Source organism: Emys orbicularis, chromosome 2 (genome assembly GCF_028017835.1).
Source record: "Emys orbicularis isolate rEmyOrb1 chromosome 2, rEmyOrb1.hap1, whole genome shotgun sequence".
Classification (NCBI taxonomy): Eukaryota; Metazoa; Chordata; order Testudines; family Emydidae; genus Emys; species Emys orbicularis.
Window position 1 is genome coordinate 286317584 of NC_088684.1, and position 23395 is coordinate 286340978.

The 23395-nt window shown below is 46.1% G+C and overlaps 1 protein-coding gene across 1 annotated transcript in view; it reads left to right on the forward strand.

Annotated features, from left to right (window-relative positions):
* The first annotated feature begins 427 nt into the window (after positions 1 to 427).
* XIRP1 (xin actin binding repeat containing 1) overlaps positions 428 to 23395 on the forward strand; it is a 46151-nt gene continuing 23183 nt past the window's right edge. The window contains exons 1-4 of the mRNA XM_065399745.1: positions 428 to 552; positions 1474 to 1528; positions 3114 to 3512; positions 5526 to 5607. Coding sequence (XP_065255817.1) covers positions 428 to 552; positions 1474 to 1528; positions 3114 to 3512; positions 5526 to 5607 — 661 coding nt within the window. The remainder of the gene's footprint in view (positions 553 to 1473; positions 1529 to 3113; positions 3513 to 5525; positions 5608 to 23395) is intronic.

A 23395-nucleotide genomic window follows, 5' to 3' on the forward strand; every position in this document is an offset into this window, starting at 1 on the left:
TTACCATTCACATACTTTCTAACATGTCTTTAAAGGTCTGCTTTGGGTTAGTTAGCCTGCAATCTGTTTAACCCTTTCTGGCCATGTGTTATACTTTGTATAAGATTCGTTGCAATTATATAACAGTGGTAGCAACAATGGTTTGCATGATTATATTTTAATTAGATGTCACATGCCCCATTGAATGCCAGAGTATCTATAGAGCCCCATGTTCAACCTTCCGCTGCCCCCATTCAGTCCAACTGATGTAAGGAGTTTGCAGAAGTGTCATGGAAGGTAGCGCTTAGCCCCTATAATATACACTGCTGCACGGTATAAATGGAATGGAGAGATTTTCAAAGGCTTTCCCCAGACTCACGGTGCATTGATTTTGCTTCTTTTCTCTGCTGCCAGCAGGTAGAGAGTTGGAGCAGGTACGGAGGAGAGCATGGAAAGGGTTGATAAGCCGAGGCAGCCTCAGTCCTTTCACACTGCCTTTGGCTCTCCAGGGAGCAGTTCAGCCCACCGAGCAGTGGCTCTAAGAAGAAACTCTGTCTCAGCATTAGTGGCCAGGTGAGCAGCTTTGTTTAACAAAGTCTAAAGATTCTAGAAGTAGCATGCAAAAGATTTGGAAACAGGGGCTTACATGTAAAATAAAAGCATACCCCGCTTTCTAGAGCCTAAACTTAAGACATCCTCCTGTCTCACTAAAGGTAACTCACCCAAAGCTTTTCACACAGGGTTAAACTGCCAGACCAGCTGTGAACCTCCATTCATAAAATAAGCTGGCTGGCAGCTTGTCCCCTACATGAAGGATACCTGGGTGTACCTCTACACCCTCAGATATAGTTCCAGAAATCCATTGTCTTCACTTGTAAACAGGGTACCCCTTGCTGCTTGTTTTTTACTAGAGAGAATCTCCCCTTGAGACTTCACAATTTCATGATTAGCATTTGCTCAGCCTTTAAATAGGTGTTCATTGTGAAGTATATAGTACTCAGTTTACATATAGCCAGACACGTAGATAAGCATCTCCCAACTGTAAGGAACTGGTTTATCACCTTTTGGTGCCCAGCCCCAACTCAGACCTTAAGAACATATAGATACATGACTTCTTACGAATTATCTGCACATACATTTCACAGTGATTGTGATGACCAGTGTGACACAAGCTTTCAGTAGAGACTTTACATGCTACCCTTTGAGGAACTATACCAGACCCATGGGATCCCTGTAACCCTATGCACCCCTCTGCCCTTTGGCACCAGGAGGTCACTGGGTGGCAATCCCAAATTCAGACCCATCCCTTTATCCAAAATTCATATCAAAGCCAGAATTAGTTTTTCATGAAACCTGAGTTTCAAAGGTTTCAGAGCCCCTCTGCCCCACCAAGACCTTTGAAAAACTGGGCATTTCCTGTACAGGAAAAAAATGCATGTATTAAATGAACTGTATAGAAAGGAAATAAAGTGCCACATTCTGTCTTTTGTGTAGGTATCAGAACATACTGGATTGTGAAAGTGCCACATCAAAGCAAGACAACTGCAAGGTGAGCTACAGGCAAACTGGTTATTATACGAGGGATAGAAGAGAGTACAGGCTGACACACTCTATTGTCCTAATGAATGAAAATCAGGCAATTCATAGGAGCTGGCTAGTGCCCTTCTCATGAGGGTTCAATTCAGCTCAAGACTTGGTCACATCATTGGTATGCCCAATGCCCAGAGAATCAGACCCAGGAAAGGACACATTGGGTATGTCTACACCTAAAATGCTACAGCGGCACAACTGCTGCACTGTAGTGTTTCTAGTGTAGATGCTTACTATAGCGTCGCTGTAGTAAACCCTCCTCTCCAAAAAGCAATAGGTAGGTGGATGGAAGAAGTCTTCTGTTGATCTGGTGGTGTCTACACCTGTGCTTAGATTGGCTTAATTATATCACACAAGTAGTGGAATTTTTCAGTCTTGAGTGATGTAGTTAAGTCAACCTAATTTTCTAGTGTAGACCAGCCCCTAGTATTCTATAACATTTTCCAAGTTTCCTTTTATAAAATTCAGTTGGTTTTGATTGAATATATAACAGGCTTTAGGACCTTGCAGAATCCTCAAACTATTAGCAGAATTTCCCACTGGCTAGGCAGCTGGTATGCGGTGACTGCTGTTTATCATGCTGTGATGAGTATGGTCTCATTGTTGACTTGTACTCCCCCATCTGCCTGTATCTACCTATTGTCTCATCTTCTACTTCGATTGTAAGCTCCTTTGTTCTGTGTTTGTACAGCACCTAGTGCAGTGGGGCCCTGATCCATGACTGGGGCCTCTAGGAGCCAGGAATACAAATAATAAACCCACACCAGGGAAACCATTCAACTCCCGTTGAAGAGAGAGAAAGATTTAACTACCCTATTTTCACATGACTAAATTCAAGATTTGAACCCATGTCTGAAGAGGTTAGTTGCTGATCTTGCAACCTGGGCTATACCCATGTGTATTTTTATTTTTTAGTAACTTAAAAAGGAACAAGAACGCAGATCTTCCCTTCCCCCCTTCCATCAGTCAGCACAATGCACTGGTCTTTCTGCATTAGGATGCAAGCAAAGTGTATTTGAACTCAATATTAAACAAACATTTCTGAAACAAATTATTTATTGTTATTATCAAGCATTTAAACAGTACTGGAGATATAGACTCTGATTCTCTTCTCACATCAGCCTTATTGCTTTGTAATTTGATTGACTTCAATGCTGCCATTCCTGATTTACACCAGTGGAAGAGGGAATAGGATGTGGTCCAAACACAGCACTTTACAGAATGCAGAATAAGACAGTCCCTCCCACAAAAAAATATACTCTAGCATAGACAAGACAAAACATAGGACCACAGTTCAGGAAAAGGTGAGCCATGTGCAGATCAGGGTCGCTAGGGTTTATGGAAGGAGTGGTTTCTAGGGAGGAGCGGTCAGAAGGACAGGAGGAGAGTGATTGATGGAAGACTGTTCCAAGCCTAGTAACATGACAGAAGACATGAAGCTGAGAGTGGGTGATGGGGATCAGGACTAGGAGTAGAGTATTACGATCACAGTGCACTCCCTATGGACAGAGCTATGTGGGAGTCTATTTTGATGTATTTTTTAGATCATGGTGAGAAATGTTCTACAACAGGCTTCAGGGGGAAAACCTTCCTTACCTCAAGGCCACATCAACGATGGGTTAAGGAACAAATCCATGGAGAACCTCATCTTCCCTCAAACCAGTAGCACTGCAATGAATTCCAGGAGACTTCAGACCAGCTTCGACACCGGTAAAGCTGCTCCCACTTCACGGCTTACGGCTTTCCCTTTTGCTACACTGCAGACAGCATCTTTCAGTGGCAGTTTTAGGAAGAGTGAAACGGAGTCCAGCATAGTGACAACCACCCAGCCTCTGACCCAGGGGGCTAAACTCTGGACTGAATTGTCCTCTTCATCCCAGAGCAATAGCAGGAGGCAACAATGGAGTGCTGCAACCTCCACAGGGAAGGAATCAGCCAGAAAGGTTAGTGAACTCTCTTCTTCCAAACCTCCCAAGAAATGTATTTCCCTTTGGCCTTCAGGGCCGAACCCTGCTGCCTTTGAACATAGTGGTGAAATGCCAATTGTTGTCAGTGGGATAGGGAAGCACTACTGTAGAATGGTGAGCGGAACTGAGGAAAGGAGATCAGGTTTCAGGAAGGACAGATATTGGTGTGACACTAGATGCTCAGAAAAGTAGGGCTGGGGGTTGCTCCCGGGTGTGGCTAGGAGACAAACAGCAGAGCCTAATGCACGCAACGCTGGCTTCTCTGCATCACTAACACCATGTTTCTTATAACTCACAGTGCTTGCTGCAACACGTATTGCTAGTGAAACAAGCACACTACCAGCTTCCCAAGCACATACCATGTTTCCTGTGGACCAGTTTTTGCCACCTGTACTTACGTGCTCCATGAGCCGCCCCGCTGGGTTCAATGGAACTACTTCTGGAGTATGGTACTACTTCCTGGGAATAATAGTGGCAGAATCTGGCCCTTCATTAGTAATTGGTGGTGTTTGTAAGGGGAAATTTATTAGCTTTTTAGCATTAATTCATGTGACCAGTGAATAACACTGAGGAGAGCCAGGAAATATCCACTGGTGAGAACAAACGCACTTCCACTTGTAGTTTAAACTAGATTTGAACCCTATTCTGCAGCGGGTACAAATCCACTGTGGGACGAAGTCCCCTCCTCCACAGCCCTCCTAATCTAAACCCACGTCCTTCTGACCCGGAAACACAGCTCAGCCTAGGCCATCCGGGCCTCAGTGATTTCAAACGGGCTGTTACCAGCAACAAGGGGCATGTGCCCCAACATCTACTAAGTACCCTGAAAATCCTTGGGTGACCCAGAAAACACAGTCACACAAACGCACTCAGAGTACCTTCATGACAGTCATAGAACTGAGGCCGTACTGGATCTCGTTGTGCATACTCTTTCTGAGACCAACCAACAAAGACAGGGGAGCTGCTTGCCCAGTTTTCTACACCGCTTGGCAGCAGAGACAGTGAAGGAATTGACTATAAATCAAAAAGTCTTGGAAGAAGGGAGTTAATGAGCCTTGACACTTTGGCGGAGGGGGTGGGGGTGAAGCACAAACCCGTAAGCCCTATAAAGAGAGTCAAACAAGATACTATTGCTAGTCATTAGCATCAAGGTAGACGACTCGCCATAGTACTGCTGGATAAGGCCCTTTTGAGACCCCCATGTGGAACAGAATGTAGCGCCGCTGTAGTGTAGAGCATTACTGAGCGTGATTCCACAGGGGGGAGAGGATTCCCTGACTGAGGAGGCAACAAAGGACAACAAAGATAATTCCAGGCATGAGAAATCTACATGCCGTAGGGCCAGGTTAAAGAAAGGGACGGGCTTACCTCTGTCAGAAAGATGAGACAATGAGGTGACCTTAAAAAAGCTGGCAAAACATTGCCCAGGACTTCGGGTTGATAGGCAAATAAAGCTTTCTGGAAATGGCTAAAAAATAAGGGATACAATCGCCAAGGGCCAGATTTTGATCTCTTTACTTGCATGGAGTAGTATTTTACTCACTAAATGCTGTTGAAACCAATGGGACTACTCCTGGAGTAATTTATTAAGGGGGACATAACTGAGGCCAAAATTAAGAGTAAACCGGGTATTGATTTGGTGACCTGAGTTACCCTGGGGGTTAAGTGGCTCTGGAGCATGCTTAGGTGAAGCTGTGACAATGTCGGTAATATGGAGAGGAATCCTTAGTATTGGTTAGAAGTGCCTGGAATCAAAACACTGTCAGCTCTCTGGGGCTGGTGCACTCTCCTGATTATAAAACAATGTGGGCTTGATGATCGCATGCCAAAGTGTAATATGCAGCGGGTCTATCAGAACCGCGATGGGACAATATACCCTATGGTCTAATTGCTTTCCATACATGCCAGTGCCTAGCAAGGTTCCTAAAGTCTGTTTATGGACATGTAACTGTTCAGCTAGCAGCTCAGACTGGTCTCATTCCCATACAGGAAGTGAAGCTCTCCAGGAAAAGTAAGACGCCCGTCGCTAAAGTGCCAGATACAGCCTGTGACTCAGCCGCCGGCAAGCGCTGTGAGTTTCTGATTTATTTTGGTTCCTGGGTGATCTCAGCTGTTCTGCTGCCAGGTCTCTGATTGCGCCGATCACAAAAGAGGGGTCATCCTCAGCTCTTGTGCAAACCCACTGATACAAGTTAAATCAACCCTGAAAGCAGAATTTGACCAAGGTCATTCTTGCCAGCATCAGTGGCAGCTTGGATGGCAAGGAGAGGTAGCTTGATGGGTCTGTCTTCCCTAGAGAGATACGGACACAGTACAGAGTTGCTCTCCAGGAGCCAAAGAAGAGGGCAAATTATCTAGCAAATAAGACATACTGTAAATTACTCAAAGCAAATCAAATGTAAATCTATCATTTCATTGACTTAGCAAGGATGTGTCACAGCGAGGTTTTTTAGCCTCAAAGCATTAGACATTATTATAGTCCAAGTTTAGAAATTGAGAAACTGAGGCACGTTACTCTGAAGTGACTTGCTCATGATCACACACTGAGCCCATGAGGGCAGGGGTGGAATGCAGAAGCTGCTGGCACCTGGGCCAGTGCTCAGTCCACTAGATCATGTTGACTCTCTCTCTACTATTAGTCTCTAGGCTAATGTTTAAAAATAGGTGATAGCAAATTAGTCCATGTTTAGCCTGGATGGGTTTGCACTGTATTCAAGATGAAATAATTTTTCTGTGCTACTCAGTGAGCTATGTGGTTTATTTTGTACATAACTTATGCTTGAACTACAGCACTCTTGGCGTGATTCCATTTCAGGCATTGCACAGGTGATGAATCAGACCCAGTCATCATTGGCTTAAGATAGTATATAGTAAGTGATCCCAGTGCTGTGATCTCAGTAGAGTCTAGCCATTGCTTTTGTACTGTCTTTAGGAATGTACTCAATAGTACAGCTATTTAGGAAAAAGAGCAGATCAGGAGAACATGGAGGTATCTGGTTCCCACCCGCTTTTTAAACAGAAAGGTGGTGGGAATCATCATCATACCTTGCTAAATAGATATTGAGATCTTTGGGATACCATTAATGTTAGCTTCATCATTAATTTTACAACGCCAAGTATAGGAACAAAGCTCATCATCTGGCTGATGAATGATGATACACTATCCGAGGGGGAGCCGTGTTAGTCTGAATCTGTAAAAAGCGACAAAGAGTCCTGTGGCACCTTATAGACTAACAGACGTGTTGGAGCATAAGCTTTCGTGGGTGAATACTCACTTCGTTAGATAGTGTATCACCCATGCATCTATCTTAGGATTTTATACTGCCTCCCATCATTGCAGTAGCTGAGCACCTTCCATGTAAAAGCAATAGCAAAGTCCCCAGTGGACTTCATGGAGTCTCTGGCACTTCTCCCCTACAGGGGTCAGAACGCTGCTTGGGGTAGGCATTGGGAGGGGGTTGGGAAGAAAAGGGGTGTATACATTGTGAGTGACTTACAGCAGACCGGCTTTCTCACAGAGGAAGGCTTAGCAACATTGCCTAGAAATGGTCGGACTCTGGATTAGCCACATCTCCTCTGGGAGATTGTTTCTTCCCTCCACACAGAATGCTTCGTCTCTAGCTCTGACATGCTTCATCTGGGGCTTTGAGGTCTACATTGTCCCAAAGGAGCCCAGCTATATCATTACTATACTCTTTCAATGTTAGCACCCTGTCAGGATCCTGGAAAGGGCAGTCAGGACCAAGGGTCAGAGCGGGGTCAAACTTGAGGCCAAGAGTAGTGGAGAAGTGCACAGTCAAGCTCCAGGCCGGGTCAATACCAAGGATCACAGTCCGAGTCAGGTTTCAGGGTCCAGGTCAGGAAGTGAGGTCCAAATCAAGCCAAAGCCAGGAGTTCAAGAGCAGAAAGCAGGACTAGTTGTGGCAGCTACAGGAGATCAACACTATTGCCTGGACACTTCCTGGAACGCCCCTTTGGTTCATATGTGGTGGGGAGCCAATCAGCAGCCATTAGGCTACTTATAGCTGCTGCGGGATGGCAGCACGGAAGTGTTCACTGCCTGGCAGCTCTGCAGGCCTGGCTTCAAGACCCTCTGGACCTTTAAATTATGCCCCATCTAGGTGCGCTCTCTGCCAACCTGGGTTTGTCTGGAAGGGCTGTGTGGAAAGCTACCATGAGGCCAGGGGGGTGGACTAGGGACAATGGGTCCCGGGATTGCTCTTCTGGGCTATAGCTCTCCCAGACTACAAGGTACCAGAGCGAGCTGTGTTTGATTTTTGAGTCCAGTAACTTGTGGACCTTGTATTCATCATATCCTTGCAACTGCACCAGAGAGGGCAGTGGCTGGGCTTGGTGAGCGAAGGGGTTGTTGATGTAGGGTTTTAGCAAGGAGATGTGGATTCAGTGAGGGAAGGCTCTTGACTGGCAAGATAGAATAATAGAATCATAGAATATCAGGGTTGGAAGAGACCTCAGGAGGTCATCTAGTCCAACCCCTGCTCAAAGCAGGACCAACCCCAACAAAATCATCCCAGCCAGGGCTTTGTCAACCCTTAAAAACCTCTAAAGATGGAGATTCCACCACCTCCCTAGGTAACCCATTCCAGTGCTTCACCACCCTCCTAGTGACATAGGCACAGGGCAGTGAGGCCTAATGGTCAGTATCCAGCGAGGAGAAGGAGAGACTGATTGGCTGGAGGGAGTTTTCGCAAAATAGACCCAGGGGAATCATGACTCCTCCCCCGACCACCAGCTAAGCCCCTGACCCTCGAATGCTGGCACCCGATCAGCTGGATCCGGACCAACAGGGAAGGAGACCCTCAGGAGGGACAGAGTCCACTGAAGGTGGACCGTGGGACTGGGAGAACCCATGACCGTTGCTGGGAGTGTGCCTAGAGGGACACTTTTGGCAAGACTGCCCCTACATGGACTGTAGTTATGGGCAGGGCTGCATAGCCAGCCCTCGGGCCAGGAGAAAGGGTCCAGAAAAACTCATAGTACCAGTTCGGGTGGAAGGGAATCCCCACAACAGCCTTAGTAAACTCGGGATGTAGTCTGACAATTATTCGGGAGGGACTCGTTCCCAACTTTGAACTCTCCGGGACAAGTATACACCTTCAGTGTATCCATGGGCATATACAGCCTTACCCCACCACATGGGTAACACTTGAGATCTACGGCCGGGAAGAAACCCTCCAAGTCAGCGTGGCTCCCAGGTTTGACCTACCCCGTGGTGTTGGAACGAGACTGGCTGGAATTTTGGAAAATCTTGTGAGACCATGGTTGACAACCTCCGGGAGGAGGAGACACAGGATCAACAAGGGGGAACTCTTCAACCACACCAGGGAACCCAACCCAGAAGAAAAACCGTCTCAAACCCCTGAGCCACCCGCCGAGATGTCCCCACCCCCAGGTACAGAGTACCTTGTCGAAGATGTCCAGTGGGAATTGGAGCGAGATGGGGACTTCATACAGGAACAGTGGGAAGACCCATCTTTAAGTCGAGCCTGGGAGCAGGCAGCGACCCCAGATCAAGAGGGAGACGATACACCCCCCCACACACACACAAGGACCATGGTTTGAGATTCAAGGGGACCGCCTCTACCAAGTGGTGCAGGAACCCCAAACATGGGAAGTCATCTGACAGCTCTTGGTGCCCCGGAGACTGCACTGGAGCCTTCTGCAGTTGGCTCATGCAGTACCTTGGGTGGGACACCTGGGTAGAGAGAAGACCCTCCAGAGGATAGCTCACCAGTTTTTCTGGCCTGGCAAACACCAGGCGGTGAGGGATTATTGTGCTTCCCGCCCTGAATGCCAGCGGGCAGGACCGAAAGGAGTATCTAGAGCCTGCCTTGTACCTCTCCCTGTGGTTGGCGTACCGTTTGAATGAATTGGCATGGATCTGGTGGGACACTAGAAAAGAGTCAGACAGGGAACCGGTTCATCCTCATACTGGTTGATTATGTGGCACACTATCCCAAGGCCATTCCCTTACGCACAGCTATGGCCCCTAACATCGCGACGGAGCTAGTGAAGATTTTCGCTTGGGTTGGGATACCCAAGGAGATCCTAACTGATTAGGGCACCAATGTGTCCTCCAAACTGATAGCACAATTGTGTCACCTCATGAACATTCGGACCCTTAGGACTTCAGTGTACCACCCACAAACCGATGGGTTAGTCGAACGCTTTAATGGAGCCCTGAAGTCAATGCTCCACAAGTCTGTAGAAGACGACCCCCAACGTTGGGATGCCTTATTGCCTGCTCTACTGTTCGCTACACGCGAGGTCCCACAAGCGTCGACTGGGTTCTCTCCCTTTGAACTCCTCTATGGGAGGCAACCTCGGGGCACCTTGGACCTCCTGAAAGAGGAGTGGGAGGCACAAGAAATGCAGATCCTGGGAACCACCCACTACGTGTTATGGCTCTGGGAGAACCTGCAGGCCTTAGGTGCCTTTGCTCGAGAGAACTTGTTGCGAGCTCAGCAAACCCAGGAGCAACAATATAACAAAGGGACTAAGGTACGCCATTTTGAGCCTGGAGACTGGGTTCTGCTATTATTGCCCTCTACTGAATCAAAGGTATTAGCCAAGTGGCAAGGTCCCTTTGAAGTGTCTTGCCCGGGTAGGCCCAGCAGATTACCCAATCAGGCTACCAGGGTGACAGAAAGAAGTACGCATGTACCACGTGAACTTGTTGAAAGCCTGGAAGGACAGAGAGGCTTTATTCATCGCACCCTCACCCCTTGAACCGGATCTGGGACCATTAGTAGGAGACCCCTAGACTCTGGGCCAGTGATAATGGGCGAGGACCTCAGCCCCACACAACAAGCACAGCTACAATGGTGCCAGTGACTCCTGTGGGTGGTCAACCATTCAGGCATCTCCAGTATCTTCTGTGGCATGCCGGGCAGGGAGTGGCCAGCTTCCTCCATGCTCTCCTAGGGTAGGCCTTCATCACGGGGTAGGGTGGCATGGGCAAACTATCAAGAACCTGACAAGGGCAGTCAGGACCAAGAGTTAGAGTAGGGCCAAATCTGAGGCTGAGAATAGCAGAGACGTTTGTAGTCAAGTTCCAGGCTGGGGTAGATACCAAGGATCAGAGTCTGAGTCAGGTTTCAGGTCCAAATCAAGCCAGGAGTTCAAGAGCAGAATGCAGGAATGGTCATGGCAGCTGTAGGAGATCCACACAGTTGCCTGGACGCTTCCTGGAATGCCCCTTAGATTTATACAGGATGGGGATCCAATCAGGAGCCATGAGGCTGCTGTCTGTCATACCCCTTGAGGCGGGACTTCCTGTGGTCTATGTCTACAGCTGGTCATGGGTAGTGGAGCACAAGCTGGTTACTGCTGGGCCTTCCACACCCTTACATTCGATGACTGAACAAGCCATGTCTGCCTTCTATACCTCAGCTGGGGATGCTTTCAACATTACCAGTAGGTTGTAATGTGGGCCTCGTGCCAAGACTAAGGAGCAGACGCATTGGTGATACAGCAGTCTAGCGATGGGAAGAGAAAGTCTATTGGATAGCTTGGAGCTGCATGGCGTTAAATTAGCCACTGAATCTGGTACATAATCATCTGGGAGATTTAAATGTTCATGGCATTGTTCGAGATGTTTCTGCTGATCAGCAGTTCACTGTCAAAGAGATTCACATCCATGCAAACACTGACCACAGAACACATACCAAATGCACAAACGGCATCAAAGCACCAGTTGTTGCATGACTCTGCAGACCATCTCTTAGTTTTGTCCTAGACTCCAGTAGCGCATTTAGCACTTGGCGAGATCATGTAGTAAACCTCAGCATCATGAGATGACCATGGCATCGCTAGCCAGAAACCAGGCGATCCAAGGGCTGTTGTGAATGCTCTAGGAGTATGAGTACAGTGAAGGGAGTAAGTGCCAAGGAGGAAGAATGATTATTTAGTGTGGTCCAAAAGGGCATGATTAGGAGTAATGGGATTAAACAGAGCAATGGAAAATTTAGACCAACTCTAAAGAAATATTTCCTAACAGTGAAGTCTGCGGGATCATGCAATAGCCTCCTAAAGGAATTGATGGAAAACCAGTTGCTTGTGTCATTTAAAATTAAAGTGGGCCATGCACTGGAGACTAAGCTGCCGGTGCAGGAGCTGGAACAATCTAGGTTAAAGAAGACTTAAGCATTCAAATCTTCTCATGGGGGAACCTTGACAACTGGAAAGAAGAGAGACAGCAGTCAGGAGAGGCACATGATGCATTGGCTTTTGGGTGTCTGTGTTTCACTCCTCTAACGGACAGAATACACTTATATGTATTTTTTACATTATTCAGGTTTTTTCTGGAGGGTGGGAGTTAACTGAAGGGCAAAGTAGGATGTGACATCAGTTCAGTGCAACAAAGATTTAAATTGGTGTCTGATGTGACTACAAATTACAGCATGTTCAGAGCAACTGCAAAATATATATAATTTCTTCTCTTTTCCACTCCATTTTGTATTCATTTAAGAATGTATCTACAGGGAATTTTCAAAACTCAAAGTGGGGAGAGAGAGAGAGAGAGAGAGAGAGAGAGAGAGAGTGTATAGCTAGATTATATATTTCTTTCCCTGGTGTAAAGTTCACACATCCTTAGTATAGTAGGAACAGACCATAAAATATCCAGCAATCACTTTATTTTTATATTTGTTAGTTTACCACTAGCTTATGAAAGCATTTCTGGTAATGTACCTGTCCTGATCAAGTATCAGGGGATAGCCGTGTTAGTCTGTATCCATAGAAACAACGAGGAACCCGGTGGCACCTTAAAGACTAACAGATTTATTTGGGCATAAGCTTTCGTGGGTAAAAAACCCACTTCTTCAGATGCATGATGTGAAAATTACAGATGCAGGCATTATTATACAGACACATGTCCTTCTGATAGTCTCTCTGATGTGCGGGCTTACACTGCCATCTAGTGGTAGTGTGGTTTCTTCCCTGTACTCCAAATCCTTGGACTGGACCTTCGCTATTGTACAAATCACCTGGCAGAGATTTATGTTGTTCAGTAGTGGAGTGCGGGGGGCTGAGGGAAGTAGTTGCTATTTAGGAGGGAATGTCTCGTCTCTTACTCCCTTGGCTTTGAGGAAACTGTTCTCCACCTTGAGGGAAGTGAGCCCTGTGTCACTCTGCAGCAAATGAAGGAGCAATATTGCTGGGCTACGAAGATGTTGCCAAGTCGTCTTTATCAAGGAGGATGGTGTCTGTGATATCAGGTGCCGACGTGTGGGGAGCGGAAAGAAGAGAAAAATAAGAGGGACTTCTCTGGGCTCTAACAGGTCAGCACCTAGCACACTGGGGTCCTGGTCTAGACTAGGACTCCTAGACTCCAAGGTAGGAGGAAGAAGGAGGATATGGGCCCGATCCCCAGCTGGTGTGCCTCAGCAGCACTCCACTGAAGTCAGTTGAGCTACATTAATTTATACCTGTTGAGGATAAAAGCAAAAAATCCTTACTTGTATTACAAATATTTCTTTAAAGTTAATACATTTCTGGTACTTGCAATAGCACAGGTTATTAAAATAGAAATAATTGTGAAAAACTCATGTCCCTTTCACCATTTTTCCTGTATTTACCCTGTGCACATCTCTTTCCTTGGAGAATGATAAACTGGTTGGTTTTACAGAGGTATCTTGTCTGTTTCTAGTCAATTTCACTCTCGGAGTCTCATGCAAGACACTTCAATGTTTGGATGGCAAACTCTGCTTTTTTGTTTAAACAAAAGCTATTTTCCTATGCAATTGAAACAAATGGCAATCATAAAAACATTTCTATTGCATTTCTGTTTCTGTTTATAAACCTGCTTTTTTGCATCAACACTGACCTGTCTGTGTCTTTTTCACTCTGAATATTAGCTTTGTGGATGGATAGATTGAAGATTGGCACCATTTCTGTTAAGAAAACTGTTGCATCATTTCTATTTGTATGTAAAATATGTATTTTAAAAAGCCATCTCATATACATATCATTTTTGTCTGATCTGATGATCAATTATGCAAACATTTCAGAGGTTTTTGTCAATTGAGTCATATTGGTCTCTTCCCAGTGAACGTCAATAAATGCACTGAATGTTGCTATACATGGACTGTTGGGACACTGTACTTAGTAAAGACCAGATTGTGATACCTTTACTCACTTACTCTACAAATACAACGGGACTACTAATGCTGTAAGGTACTATTTAGTCATGAATAAGGGTATCAAACTCTGGTCCTAATTTAGCAGGACAGAAACCTTGGCCAGAGGCCTGGAATACAGGCAGCTAATCAAATGAGAAGGGCAAGGATTTGTGACTGTCCTTTACACAAGCAGGGCTGTGCATGTGTCCCAGCAAACACAATTACTTTTCTAACATGACAACAGACAACTGAATGCAAAGTCTATTGTAACTAGCCAATAGAGCTGGCTTTCAGTGGTTCGTGTCTCTCACTGTGTCTCAGTTAGCAAGTAACCTAGGTGTTTTAAAATAGGGGATCCAGGTACCTAGCTGTCTTTGGGGCAAGGAAGAAAGGGAGAGTGTAAAAGGGTCTCCCCAAACCCAGCAGACCCTGCCTCTTCTTCAGTTTCCCAACTCCCATGTAAGCTGGCAGGAGGCCAACTCACCAGCCATTTTGTCAATGAAGCTCCCATCATTGTCAGTATTTCATTCTCTTTTCCTCAGTGATTCCCTCATTGTTCAAACACAAGCATGGATCACAGAATCATAGAATATCAGAGTTGGAAGGGACCTCAGGAGTCCCATCTAGTCCAATCCCCTGCTCAAAGCAGGACCAATCCCCAACTAAATCATCCCAGCAAGGGCTTTGTCAAGCCTGACCTTAAAAACCTTTAAGGAAGGAGATTCCACCACCTCCCTAGGCAACTCATTCCAGTGCTTCACCACCCTCCTAGTGAAAAAGTTTTTCCTAATATCCAACCTAAACCTCCCCCGCTGCAACTTGAGACCATTGCTCCTTGTTATGTCATCTGCTACCACTAAGAACAGCCTAGATCCATCCTCTTTGGAACCCACTTTCAGGTAGTTGAAAGCAGCTATCAAATCCCCGCTCATTCTTCTCTTCTGCAGACTAAACAATCCCAGTTCCCTCAGCCTCTCCTCATAAGTCATGTGCTCCAGCCCCCTAATCATTTTTGTTGCCATCTGCTGGACTCTTTCCAATTTTTCCACATCCTTCTTGTAGTGTGGGGCCCAAAACTGGACACAGTACTCCAGATGAGGCCTCACCAATGCCGAATAGAGGGGAATAATCACATCCCTCGATCTGCTGGCAATGCTCCTATTTATACAGCCCCAAATGCTGTTAGCCTTCTTGGCAACAAGGGCACACAGTTGACTCATATCCAACTTCTCGGCCAATGTAACCCCTAGGTCCTTTTCTGCAGAACTGCTGGCTAGCCACTCAGTCCCTAGTCTGTAGCAATGCATGGGATTCTTCCGTCCTAAGTGCAGGACTCTATACTTGTCCTTGTTGAACCTCATCAGATTTCTTTTGGCCCAATCCTCTAATTTGTCATGGAAAGACATGGAGCCCAATCCTCAACTACCCGTTGAGCCCGACGATCTAGCCAGCTTTCTGTCCACCTTATAGTCCATTCATCCAGCCCATACTTCTTTAACTTGCTGGCAAGAATACTGTGGGAGACCATAACAAAAGCTTTGCTAAAGTCAAGATGTATCATGTCCACCGCTTTCCCCATATCCACAGAGCCAGTTATCTCATCATAGAAGGCAATCAGGTTGGTCAGGCATGACTTGCCTATGGTGAATCCACGTTGACTGTTCCTGATCACCTTCCTCTCCTCCAAGTGCTTCAAAATTGATTCCTTGAGGACCTGCTCCATGATTTTTCCAGGGACTGAGGTGAGGTTGACTGGCCTGTAGTTCCCCGGATCCTCCTTCTTCCCTTTTTTAAAGATGGGCACTACATTAGCCTTTTTCCAGTCATCCGGGACCTCCCCCGATCGCCATGAGTTTTCAAAGATAATGGCCAACTCCTTTAGCACCCTCAGATGCAGCGCATCCGGCCCCGTGGACTTGTGCTCATCCGTGGGATCAATAGGAATCAAGGCAGGTAAACCAGGCCCTGCCCCCTGGGTCGCCTGAGGTTTTGGCCAATTTTGTGTTGTGTGTTGTTTAAAGTGCTATTGTGGCTTTTTGTTTTTACACTGATGGTGGTATATTATGGTTACATAGTGATTGTGGTCTATTATTTGAATGCATGAAAATGCTCTAAGCAGAGGCGTATGAAATTAGCTGAAAAACATCAATTTACTTTCGACTTTAACTTAAGCTGATCCAGTATTTAAATTAATGTGAAAATCTCTGGATTTTTCAACTGTTTTTGTTTACGTGGAATTATTCTTCTTCTCTCTCAGGGAACAGATGAATATTAGATTCTTTTCCGTGTATTTAAAACTAATTGTATAATAATAGCTCTTAAATTATACACTGGACAGGGACTGAATTAACTATTTGGTGATTTGTGCCCCAGCTGTTAAAGTCAAGCTGCCACTGGTAGACACTCTTAAGATGGGATCTCAGCCAAGCAGCTACCGGCTGCTGTCTTCTCCGGCAATGTGGAGCCGCCCGACCCACACCCTGTTGTGCTCTGTCCTTGACCTGGTGCCTTCTCAATGCTCACTGCCTTTTCCTCTTCCCAGCATCCGTACGAAATTAATAGGTTGCAGCTCCACCGTGTGTCCTCGGTGTTCCCCAGCTAGCCTGTCACTCCATTTGCTGACTCTTGCTTGTTATAGAGCTTATGAATAATCTAGTTAGCTGAGCTGGTAAACATCTGACAACCCCTGCCATTTCCATTCCTGTGAGTCAGAACCTGGCTGGTAATCAATGAAACATATATTGCATGCTTACTCAGATCCCCGGCCTTCCCCCTCTCGATGTCTGAGTTACCCCGTGCGGGGATATTTTATACGAGACTCTACCACTGCATTCTAGTGCCTTACTCAGAGACCACCTCATGCATGGCATGCAGTATCTTGTTGACATGGGAGATTAATGACTGTGGTCTCTGAACGATAGTTTCTCCAGGGCTCTTTTTTTTTTCTTTCAGGTACTCCTCGCTTAACGTTGTAGTTATATTCCTGAAAAATGTGACTTTAAGCGAAATGATGTTAAGCGAATCCAATTTCCCCATAAGAATTAATGTAAATGGGGGGGTTAGGTTCCAGGGAATTTTTTTTCGCCAGACAAAAGACTATATATATATACACACACACACACACACACACACACAGTATAAGTTTTAAACAAACAATTTAATACTGTACATAGCAATGATGATTGTGAAGCTTGGTTAAGATGGTGAAGTCAGAGGGTGGGATATTTCCCAGGGAATGCCTTACTGCTAAATGATGAACTAGCACTCGGCTAAGCCCTCAAGGGTTAACACATTGTTTTTTATATAGCCTCATACTCTACAAGGCAACATGAATGGAAGGAGGGAAGACAGCATGGCAGACAGAGAGACACACACCCTGTGTGTGAGAGAGATGCGCATTGCCCCTTTAAGTACACTGACCCACTCTAAGTACATTGCCTTTTTAAGTAGATCAGCAAATTGAGACAGCAACTGCTGCTATCAAGCAAGCTCCCTCCATCCTGAGTCCTGTCGTGTTCACCCCCCCCCCCCGCTCTATGGAGATGGGGTATGAGGGGGGCAGGATCAGGGGGAGGGGGACACCCTGATATTAGCCCCTAACTTCCCCCCGCCCCCCACATGGCAAGCAGGAGGCTCCCAGGAGCAGGTCCAAGGCAGAGGGCAGGAGCAGCACATGGCAGTGTGGGGAGGGACAGCTGAACTGCCTGCAACTGCCTGCTGGGCGGCTGCCGTACAGGGAACTTAGGGGAGTGGGGAGCTGCCGGTCCACCCTGGTTCCAAGCCCCCACCAGCTAGCTCCAATGGGCTGCTCTTTCTGCAAGCAGTGGACAAAGCAGGCAGCTGCCAAACAACGTTATAAGGGAGCATTGCGCAAATTTAAACGAGCATGTTCTCTAATTGATCAGCAACATAACAACGAAACAACGTTAACCGGGACGACTTTAAGTGAGGAGTTACTGTAGTTGGATTTCTATCAGTACTGAGCAATCTTAACTTTCTTCCCTGATTCTAGTCTATCGAGGGAAACAAAAGAGCAGTTCCTAGAGGGGGTTGTTCTTGTGAGACACAGGTCTGAACCCAAACCCCTGGATCTCAGCAAGCGGCTAGTAAATTGTGGCTTAATTGTGTATTTAAGGCTCTGGCCAACAGTTAGGGTGGTGAGGATCTGAGCCACTCCAGGAACCACAATAAGAAAGGAGAAATATACAGTATTGTAGGGCAGAGATACCCAACGATTGTAAAAAGGGATTGAGCAACATGCATTGGAAAAGTAGCATTCTCAAGCTATTTGGCCATTGCCACAAGGAAAATAGGCCCACTGAGGACCAAAATCTGCCCTCACTACAATTCCCACTGAGTTCTTTATCCTTATTTATGTTAGCAGGGCCCCACTGTGCTAGGTGCTGTACAAACACATAGCAAGACACAGTCACGGCCGCAAAGACTTTACAATCTAAATAGCGAAGGAAGACAAAAGAAGTCTGGGGAACTGAGGCCCATAGGGTTGAAGTGGTTTCCCCAGTGCCACACAGGAAATCTGTGACAGAGCTGAGAATGGCAGCCATCTTGATTGCCAATCCACTGTCATGTCCAAACTTGTCCTTCATCTCTAGATGGTGGTAACCTTTCTACCTATATTTCTAGTGGCCACATTATACGAGCAGTCTCTTCTAGAGCAAGCCTACACCTTACAATTCCTCAGCGGGTAAGTTAGAGCAACTTAGACGCCTCTAAGACGTCAGCAGAATGGGTGAAACGAGATCAAAAAGGAATCTGAGGCTAGGTCTACACTACCCGCCTGAATCGGCGGGTAGAAATCGATCTCTTGGGGATCGACTTATCGCGTCTCGTCAGGACGCGACAATCGATCCCCGAATTGACGCGCTTACTCCACCAGCGGAGGTGGGAGTAAGCGCCGTCGACTGGCAGTCGATTTTGCCGCCGCTTTTGCCCCTATTCGCGTAGCTGAATTTGCGTATCTTAAATCGACCCCCCCCCTGTAGTGAGGATGTAGCCTAAGTGTAAAGGGACTAAGCTAGTGCACTTTCTAACTTATACATCACCTCTGAATCTGGCTGACAGGCATAATTTGAAGGTGGACCGAGAGTCGAAGGCACTCAGACCTGCACAGGATTAGCTCCAGTATTTTTCACTCAGGCCAACAATTCAAAAGAAAACATGAAACCCACATAGAACACCTAGGTGCAGTTGTAACCCACACACCTTCTGGGTGTGGTGTTCTGGCCCATCTAGTTGCACCAAGACCACTTAAAGAGAGAGGTAAAATGAGTCTCCTCTACAGCCTTAGCTAAACAACCAGTTGGCTTTTAGCTCATGCCGTAGAGGCTCATGCACTAAGCTCCAGAGGTCCCAGGTTTGATCCCCCCTGCCAACGACCAGGGTCTGTTGGCATTACACAGTTTTCTACTTAGGGGGGGAAATTCCTTGCTGACCTCAGCTAGTGATCAGTTTCTGCTCTGAGGTATGAAGTCTGTCCACTCTTGTTGTTTGTATTCTAGCTAGGATAATGATAGGTGCTAGTGTTGTTTATATGTAGCACCCTTTTCCACAGTCTAAGAAGAAGAAAGGAAAAAATAAAAGGCAAAAAATATAAGCTAAATAAAAAGAAATGGTTTTTAACCAGTGGAACTCATTGTCACATGATATTATGTAATGTAGTGGACTGCCCAACTGGCCTTCTCTGTATCATTCCTTATTTTATGTTCCTCTGCCATATCTCCTCTTGCTGTTCTCTTTTCCAAACCAAAGAGTTCTAGAAAAAAATACACATCCATTTAAAAGCTAATTAGGAATCAGCTTGTGTTAATTAATACTTGTTGCCATTGCTAGCTTTTAACATAGTAAAAATCTTGTGACAGTCACAAGGTGCCAATGCCGTGGCCCAAGGACCCTTGAGAATGACTCAGGAAAGTGCCTCTTCTCTGATGCGCAATATTTGGAAGCTTACACATCCCTTTACTGAATTACCGTGGGGCGGTGCTGAATGAATAAGCCTATCAGCATTGCAAGCTGCTAGCCCAGTGACAACTCAAGACTCTCCCCCTGCCATAGCTGCAGGAACTCTTGATTGACTCAGCCTGATGGAACAGCAACTTCCGTATTCCCTAAAATAACCCATTTGGCTCATCCTCTCAACTTAGCCCAGCACACTGTGATAAAATCAGCTGTCAGAGACCAGTCAGAGACAGAGAACAGGATCAAGGGACACAGACTGGAGCAGGGCTTCTCCATAGGAACTTCTGCTGGGATTTTCTACCCAAAAGACACGACTGGCTGGAACTCTCTGTAAGTAATCTTTTGCTTGGTGAGATTCTAGTGAAGATTTGCATGTATTATGTGAACAATGTACCATTGTAAAAGGCCCAATCCTGAAGTTCAATGGGCGCTGAGGGCGCTCAGCCCCTCACAGTATGAAGCTCCAAGTGAGTTTGCTGCCATTGGAAAGCAATGAATTTTGTCAGCCTGGAACCTAGTAAATCCAGATCTCTGTGGTCTCTTTTCCTAGGGAGGTTATTGTGTCTGTACCATGGGTTCTATTTTCTGTCTAGTGCAGCAAAATGTTGACTTGAGCATTATGGGAGGCTTGAAATGGAGAGAGGGCTTTTAACATGGTGACAAAACCATTCCTTCCTTCCCCCAAGGTTGTCACAATTTCTAGCATCAGTGCAGCCATTTTAAATTCACGGGACAAGTTTCTCAGCTTCAGTTACTTTAATGGAGCTACATCAACTTATACTAAGGGGCTGGCCCATTGTAGCAGTCAGATCAGGGGTAGAATCCATGCTAAGTCCATGTATTCTGCACATCAGCTAGCCAGATGGTGGTGATGGATAGATAGATTAGATAGATGATGATATTGTAAGAGGTAACACCGCATGTGACTTGCTAATTTGCATCTACGTGGCATTTGAGGACTGATCGGGATGAAACAGGTCCCACTTCAATTTATACCCTTCAGGAGCAAGTGGCAGCATAGATTTTGCCAAGGATAGAATCTGATTCCCCCCTCGTCGCTCCCACACGTCAAACAATGAAGAAAGCATTTGTGTGTCCATATCCAGGGATCATTCATGGGGCCCGCTCTTGAGAGGTGCACAGCTCCTGTCTGAAGTCAGTGGGAGCAGCGGTTGCTCAGTACCTCTCAGGTTCAGGCTTATAGGTTATAACTTTTGGAAATCCTTTTGTCACTTCTATTCACTTGTCCAGCCCAGTAAGCGCCTTTGAACAAGCCCATAGATCTGTCAGATGCTTTGTAGCTTCAATCTCTCTCCTGCACTGCTGCATCTCTTTGCTTATTTGTTTAATGGGCACCAGAGCTGCAGCTCTAAAGTGCAGGTGTTGTCTAATGGGTGGAGCAGGGCACAGAGTCGGGAATCCTAGGATCTAGTCTTGATTCTGCCACTGACTAACTGCATGGCCTTGGACAAGTCCCTTAACCTCTTTGCTCCAGCCCCTCAGTTGGTGTGAAATGGCGTAGCTCCACAAACGTCAGTGGATTTACATCAGCCGAAGACCTGGCCCGGTGTGTCTCTAAAAGAGGTGTACAACTATTTATCCTGTCGTCGAGCAGTTTTAAATCATCAGGCGCTATTGACATGCAAAATATGTTCTTCATTCATTTATTCTCTTGCTGTTATCATTTCTTTCTGGGATTTACCCACTGGCATTCTGCCAACTCCTGCAAGGACAACAGGGCTGCTTTTTCCCCTCCTAGTCACTGGCTAAAAACAGCTTCAACAGCTTCTTTTTAGTAGAAAAATGAGAAAGAGAGAGAGATTCCATCTGCTATTATAGCTACTTAAAGAGGGGAACAAAATGCGAAGAAGCTCCCCCGGTCCAACACCAGGTGGTAGACGGTTCGCTAGTCTAAGTGAGAGTAAAGAGAACCTTAGGCTGTGGGTGGGAAATGTTATGATGCACATTCAGGCCCATAAGTGCCTTGAACTATTAGTTATTTCTAAGGAAAGGAAACAAACGAAGCTCAAGATGATTCCCTGAGGCACATTCCTGAAAAGCTGAGGGCTCATCTACTCACAAAAGTTGTACCCCTGTAACTATCCCGGGATAGCTAAAGCAGTACAACTGCCCCTAGTGCGGGCACAGGTACATCAGGCTAAAGGTGTTTTATACTGGTACAGCTTACTTCTGCGTGGGACTGGGAATAAGCTATACCAGTATTAGGCACCTTTATACCAATAGAACATGTCCACTCGAGGGGTTGTAATGGTATAAATGTAATCAGTAACACATCACACCACTAACTGATATAGCTATACCAGTTCTAAACCTGTGTGCAGACCAAGTCTGAGAGGCACAGAGATAGCTGGAAAGTAGCAAAATATTATTATAATTAAGCACCCAACACTACCCATAGGAGATTTCTGGCTAACATTGATTTCACTCCACTGATTTTGTCCTTTAGCTCATCCTCTCAAAGATGTCATAGATGAAATCCCCACAGAGAATTCCGTAGTGTCAGCTACTAACCAGTAACTCATTCACTGGTGACTCCCTCAATGTTACTAAGTACCACCCTCCCCCCCACACACACTTCCTGGTCTCTAGAGATCTCATTGCCTGGCACAGCTCAGGCCCTCTTTATTCTACCCCTACCCCAAGGAATGGATTTCCCAGGAGAATTTTTCTCTTTTCCAGGCAGGAGCTCTCAAAACGGCATTGAGAGCAGCTGGCTTTTGAAAAAGGAGATACATTCTGGAAGCTATACATGTTTGTATAGGTAGCAATAGATCTGTGTATATGCACCTTCAGATCTCTATGCAAGAGCCCTTTGCTGCAACTGCTGTGAGGAACTGGCCAATTCACGATGCCTCGATTAAAGGGCAGAATCCCCTTCACATCATGTTTGACTGTAAGCTCTCTGGGGTAGGGGCCACGTCTTTGTACAGCACCTAGCACAATGATGCCCAAAAATGAGTGGTCCTGTGGTGCTACTGTAATATAAATAAACAACAAATAATAACAATCAGCTTTTGTCTGTGGACTTGAAATGGTGCCACAAACCTAACCCTGTTATCAGAACTGGATGCAAACACATCCCCTGACCTGTGCAGAAGTTTGGGGCCCGGATCAAAAAATGTGCCTTTCACTATTATATTCTAGAACACCGACATGAAAAAAAGCAGGATTTCTCTCTTCTGCTCTTTTATAGGCAGTCCTATAATCACTTCATGGTGATTAGAATGAAGCTGCCTTAAAAGGCAGGGCATTCCTAGCACTAAAGGCAATCCTTCTCCCCATTAAGCTGTGAAACCAATGGCCAACTCTGCACTACTGTTCTGAGTGTTGTTGTCAGAAGCAAAGATATTGCTACAAGATATTGCTACGAGCCTGCTACGAGCTGTAGTTTGGCCACACACAGGGTGGAAAAACCTTTAGGAATCAACTCTTTGCTCAGCTTGAGTTCACACCAATGAGTCAAAAAGCACCACAGAAGGAGACTATAGGGCTTGTCTACACTTACCAGGGGATCGATCCGCGGCGGTAGATGCATCGGTGGTCGATTTAGTGGGTCTAGTGAAGATCCACTAAATCAACCGCAGATTGCTTTCCCGTCGACTCCTGTACTCCACCTGAATGAGGAGCGCAAGGGGAGTCAATGGGAGAGTGTCTCCAGTCAACATTGTGTAGTGTGGACCCCGCGGTAAGTAGATCTAAGTATGTCAACTTCAGCTAGGT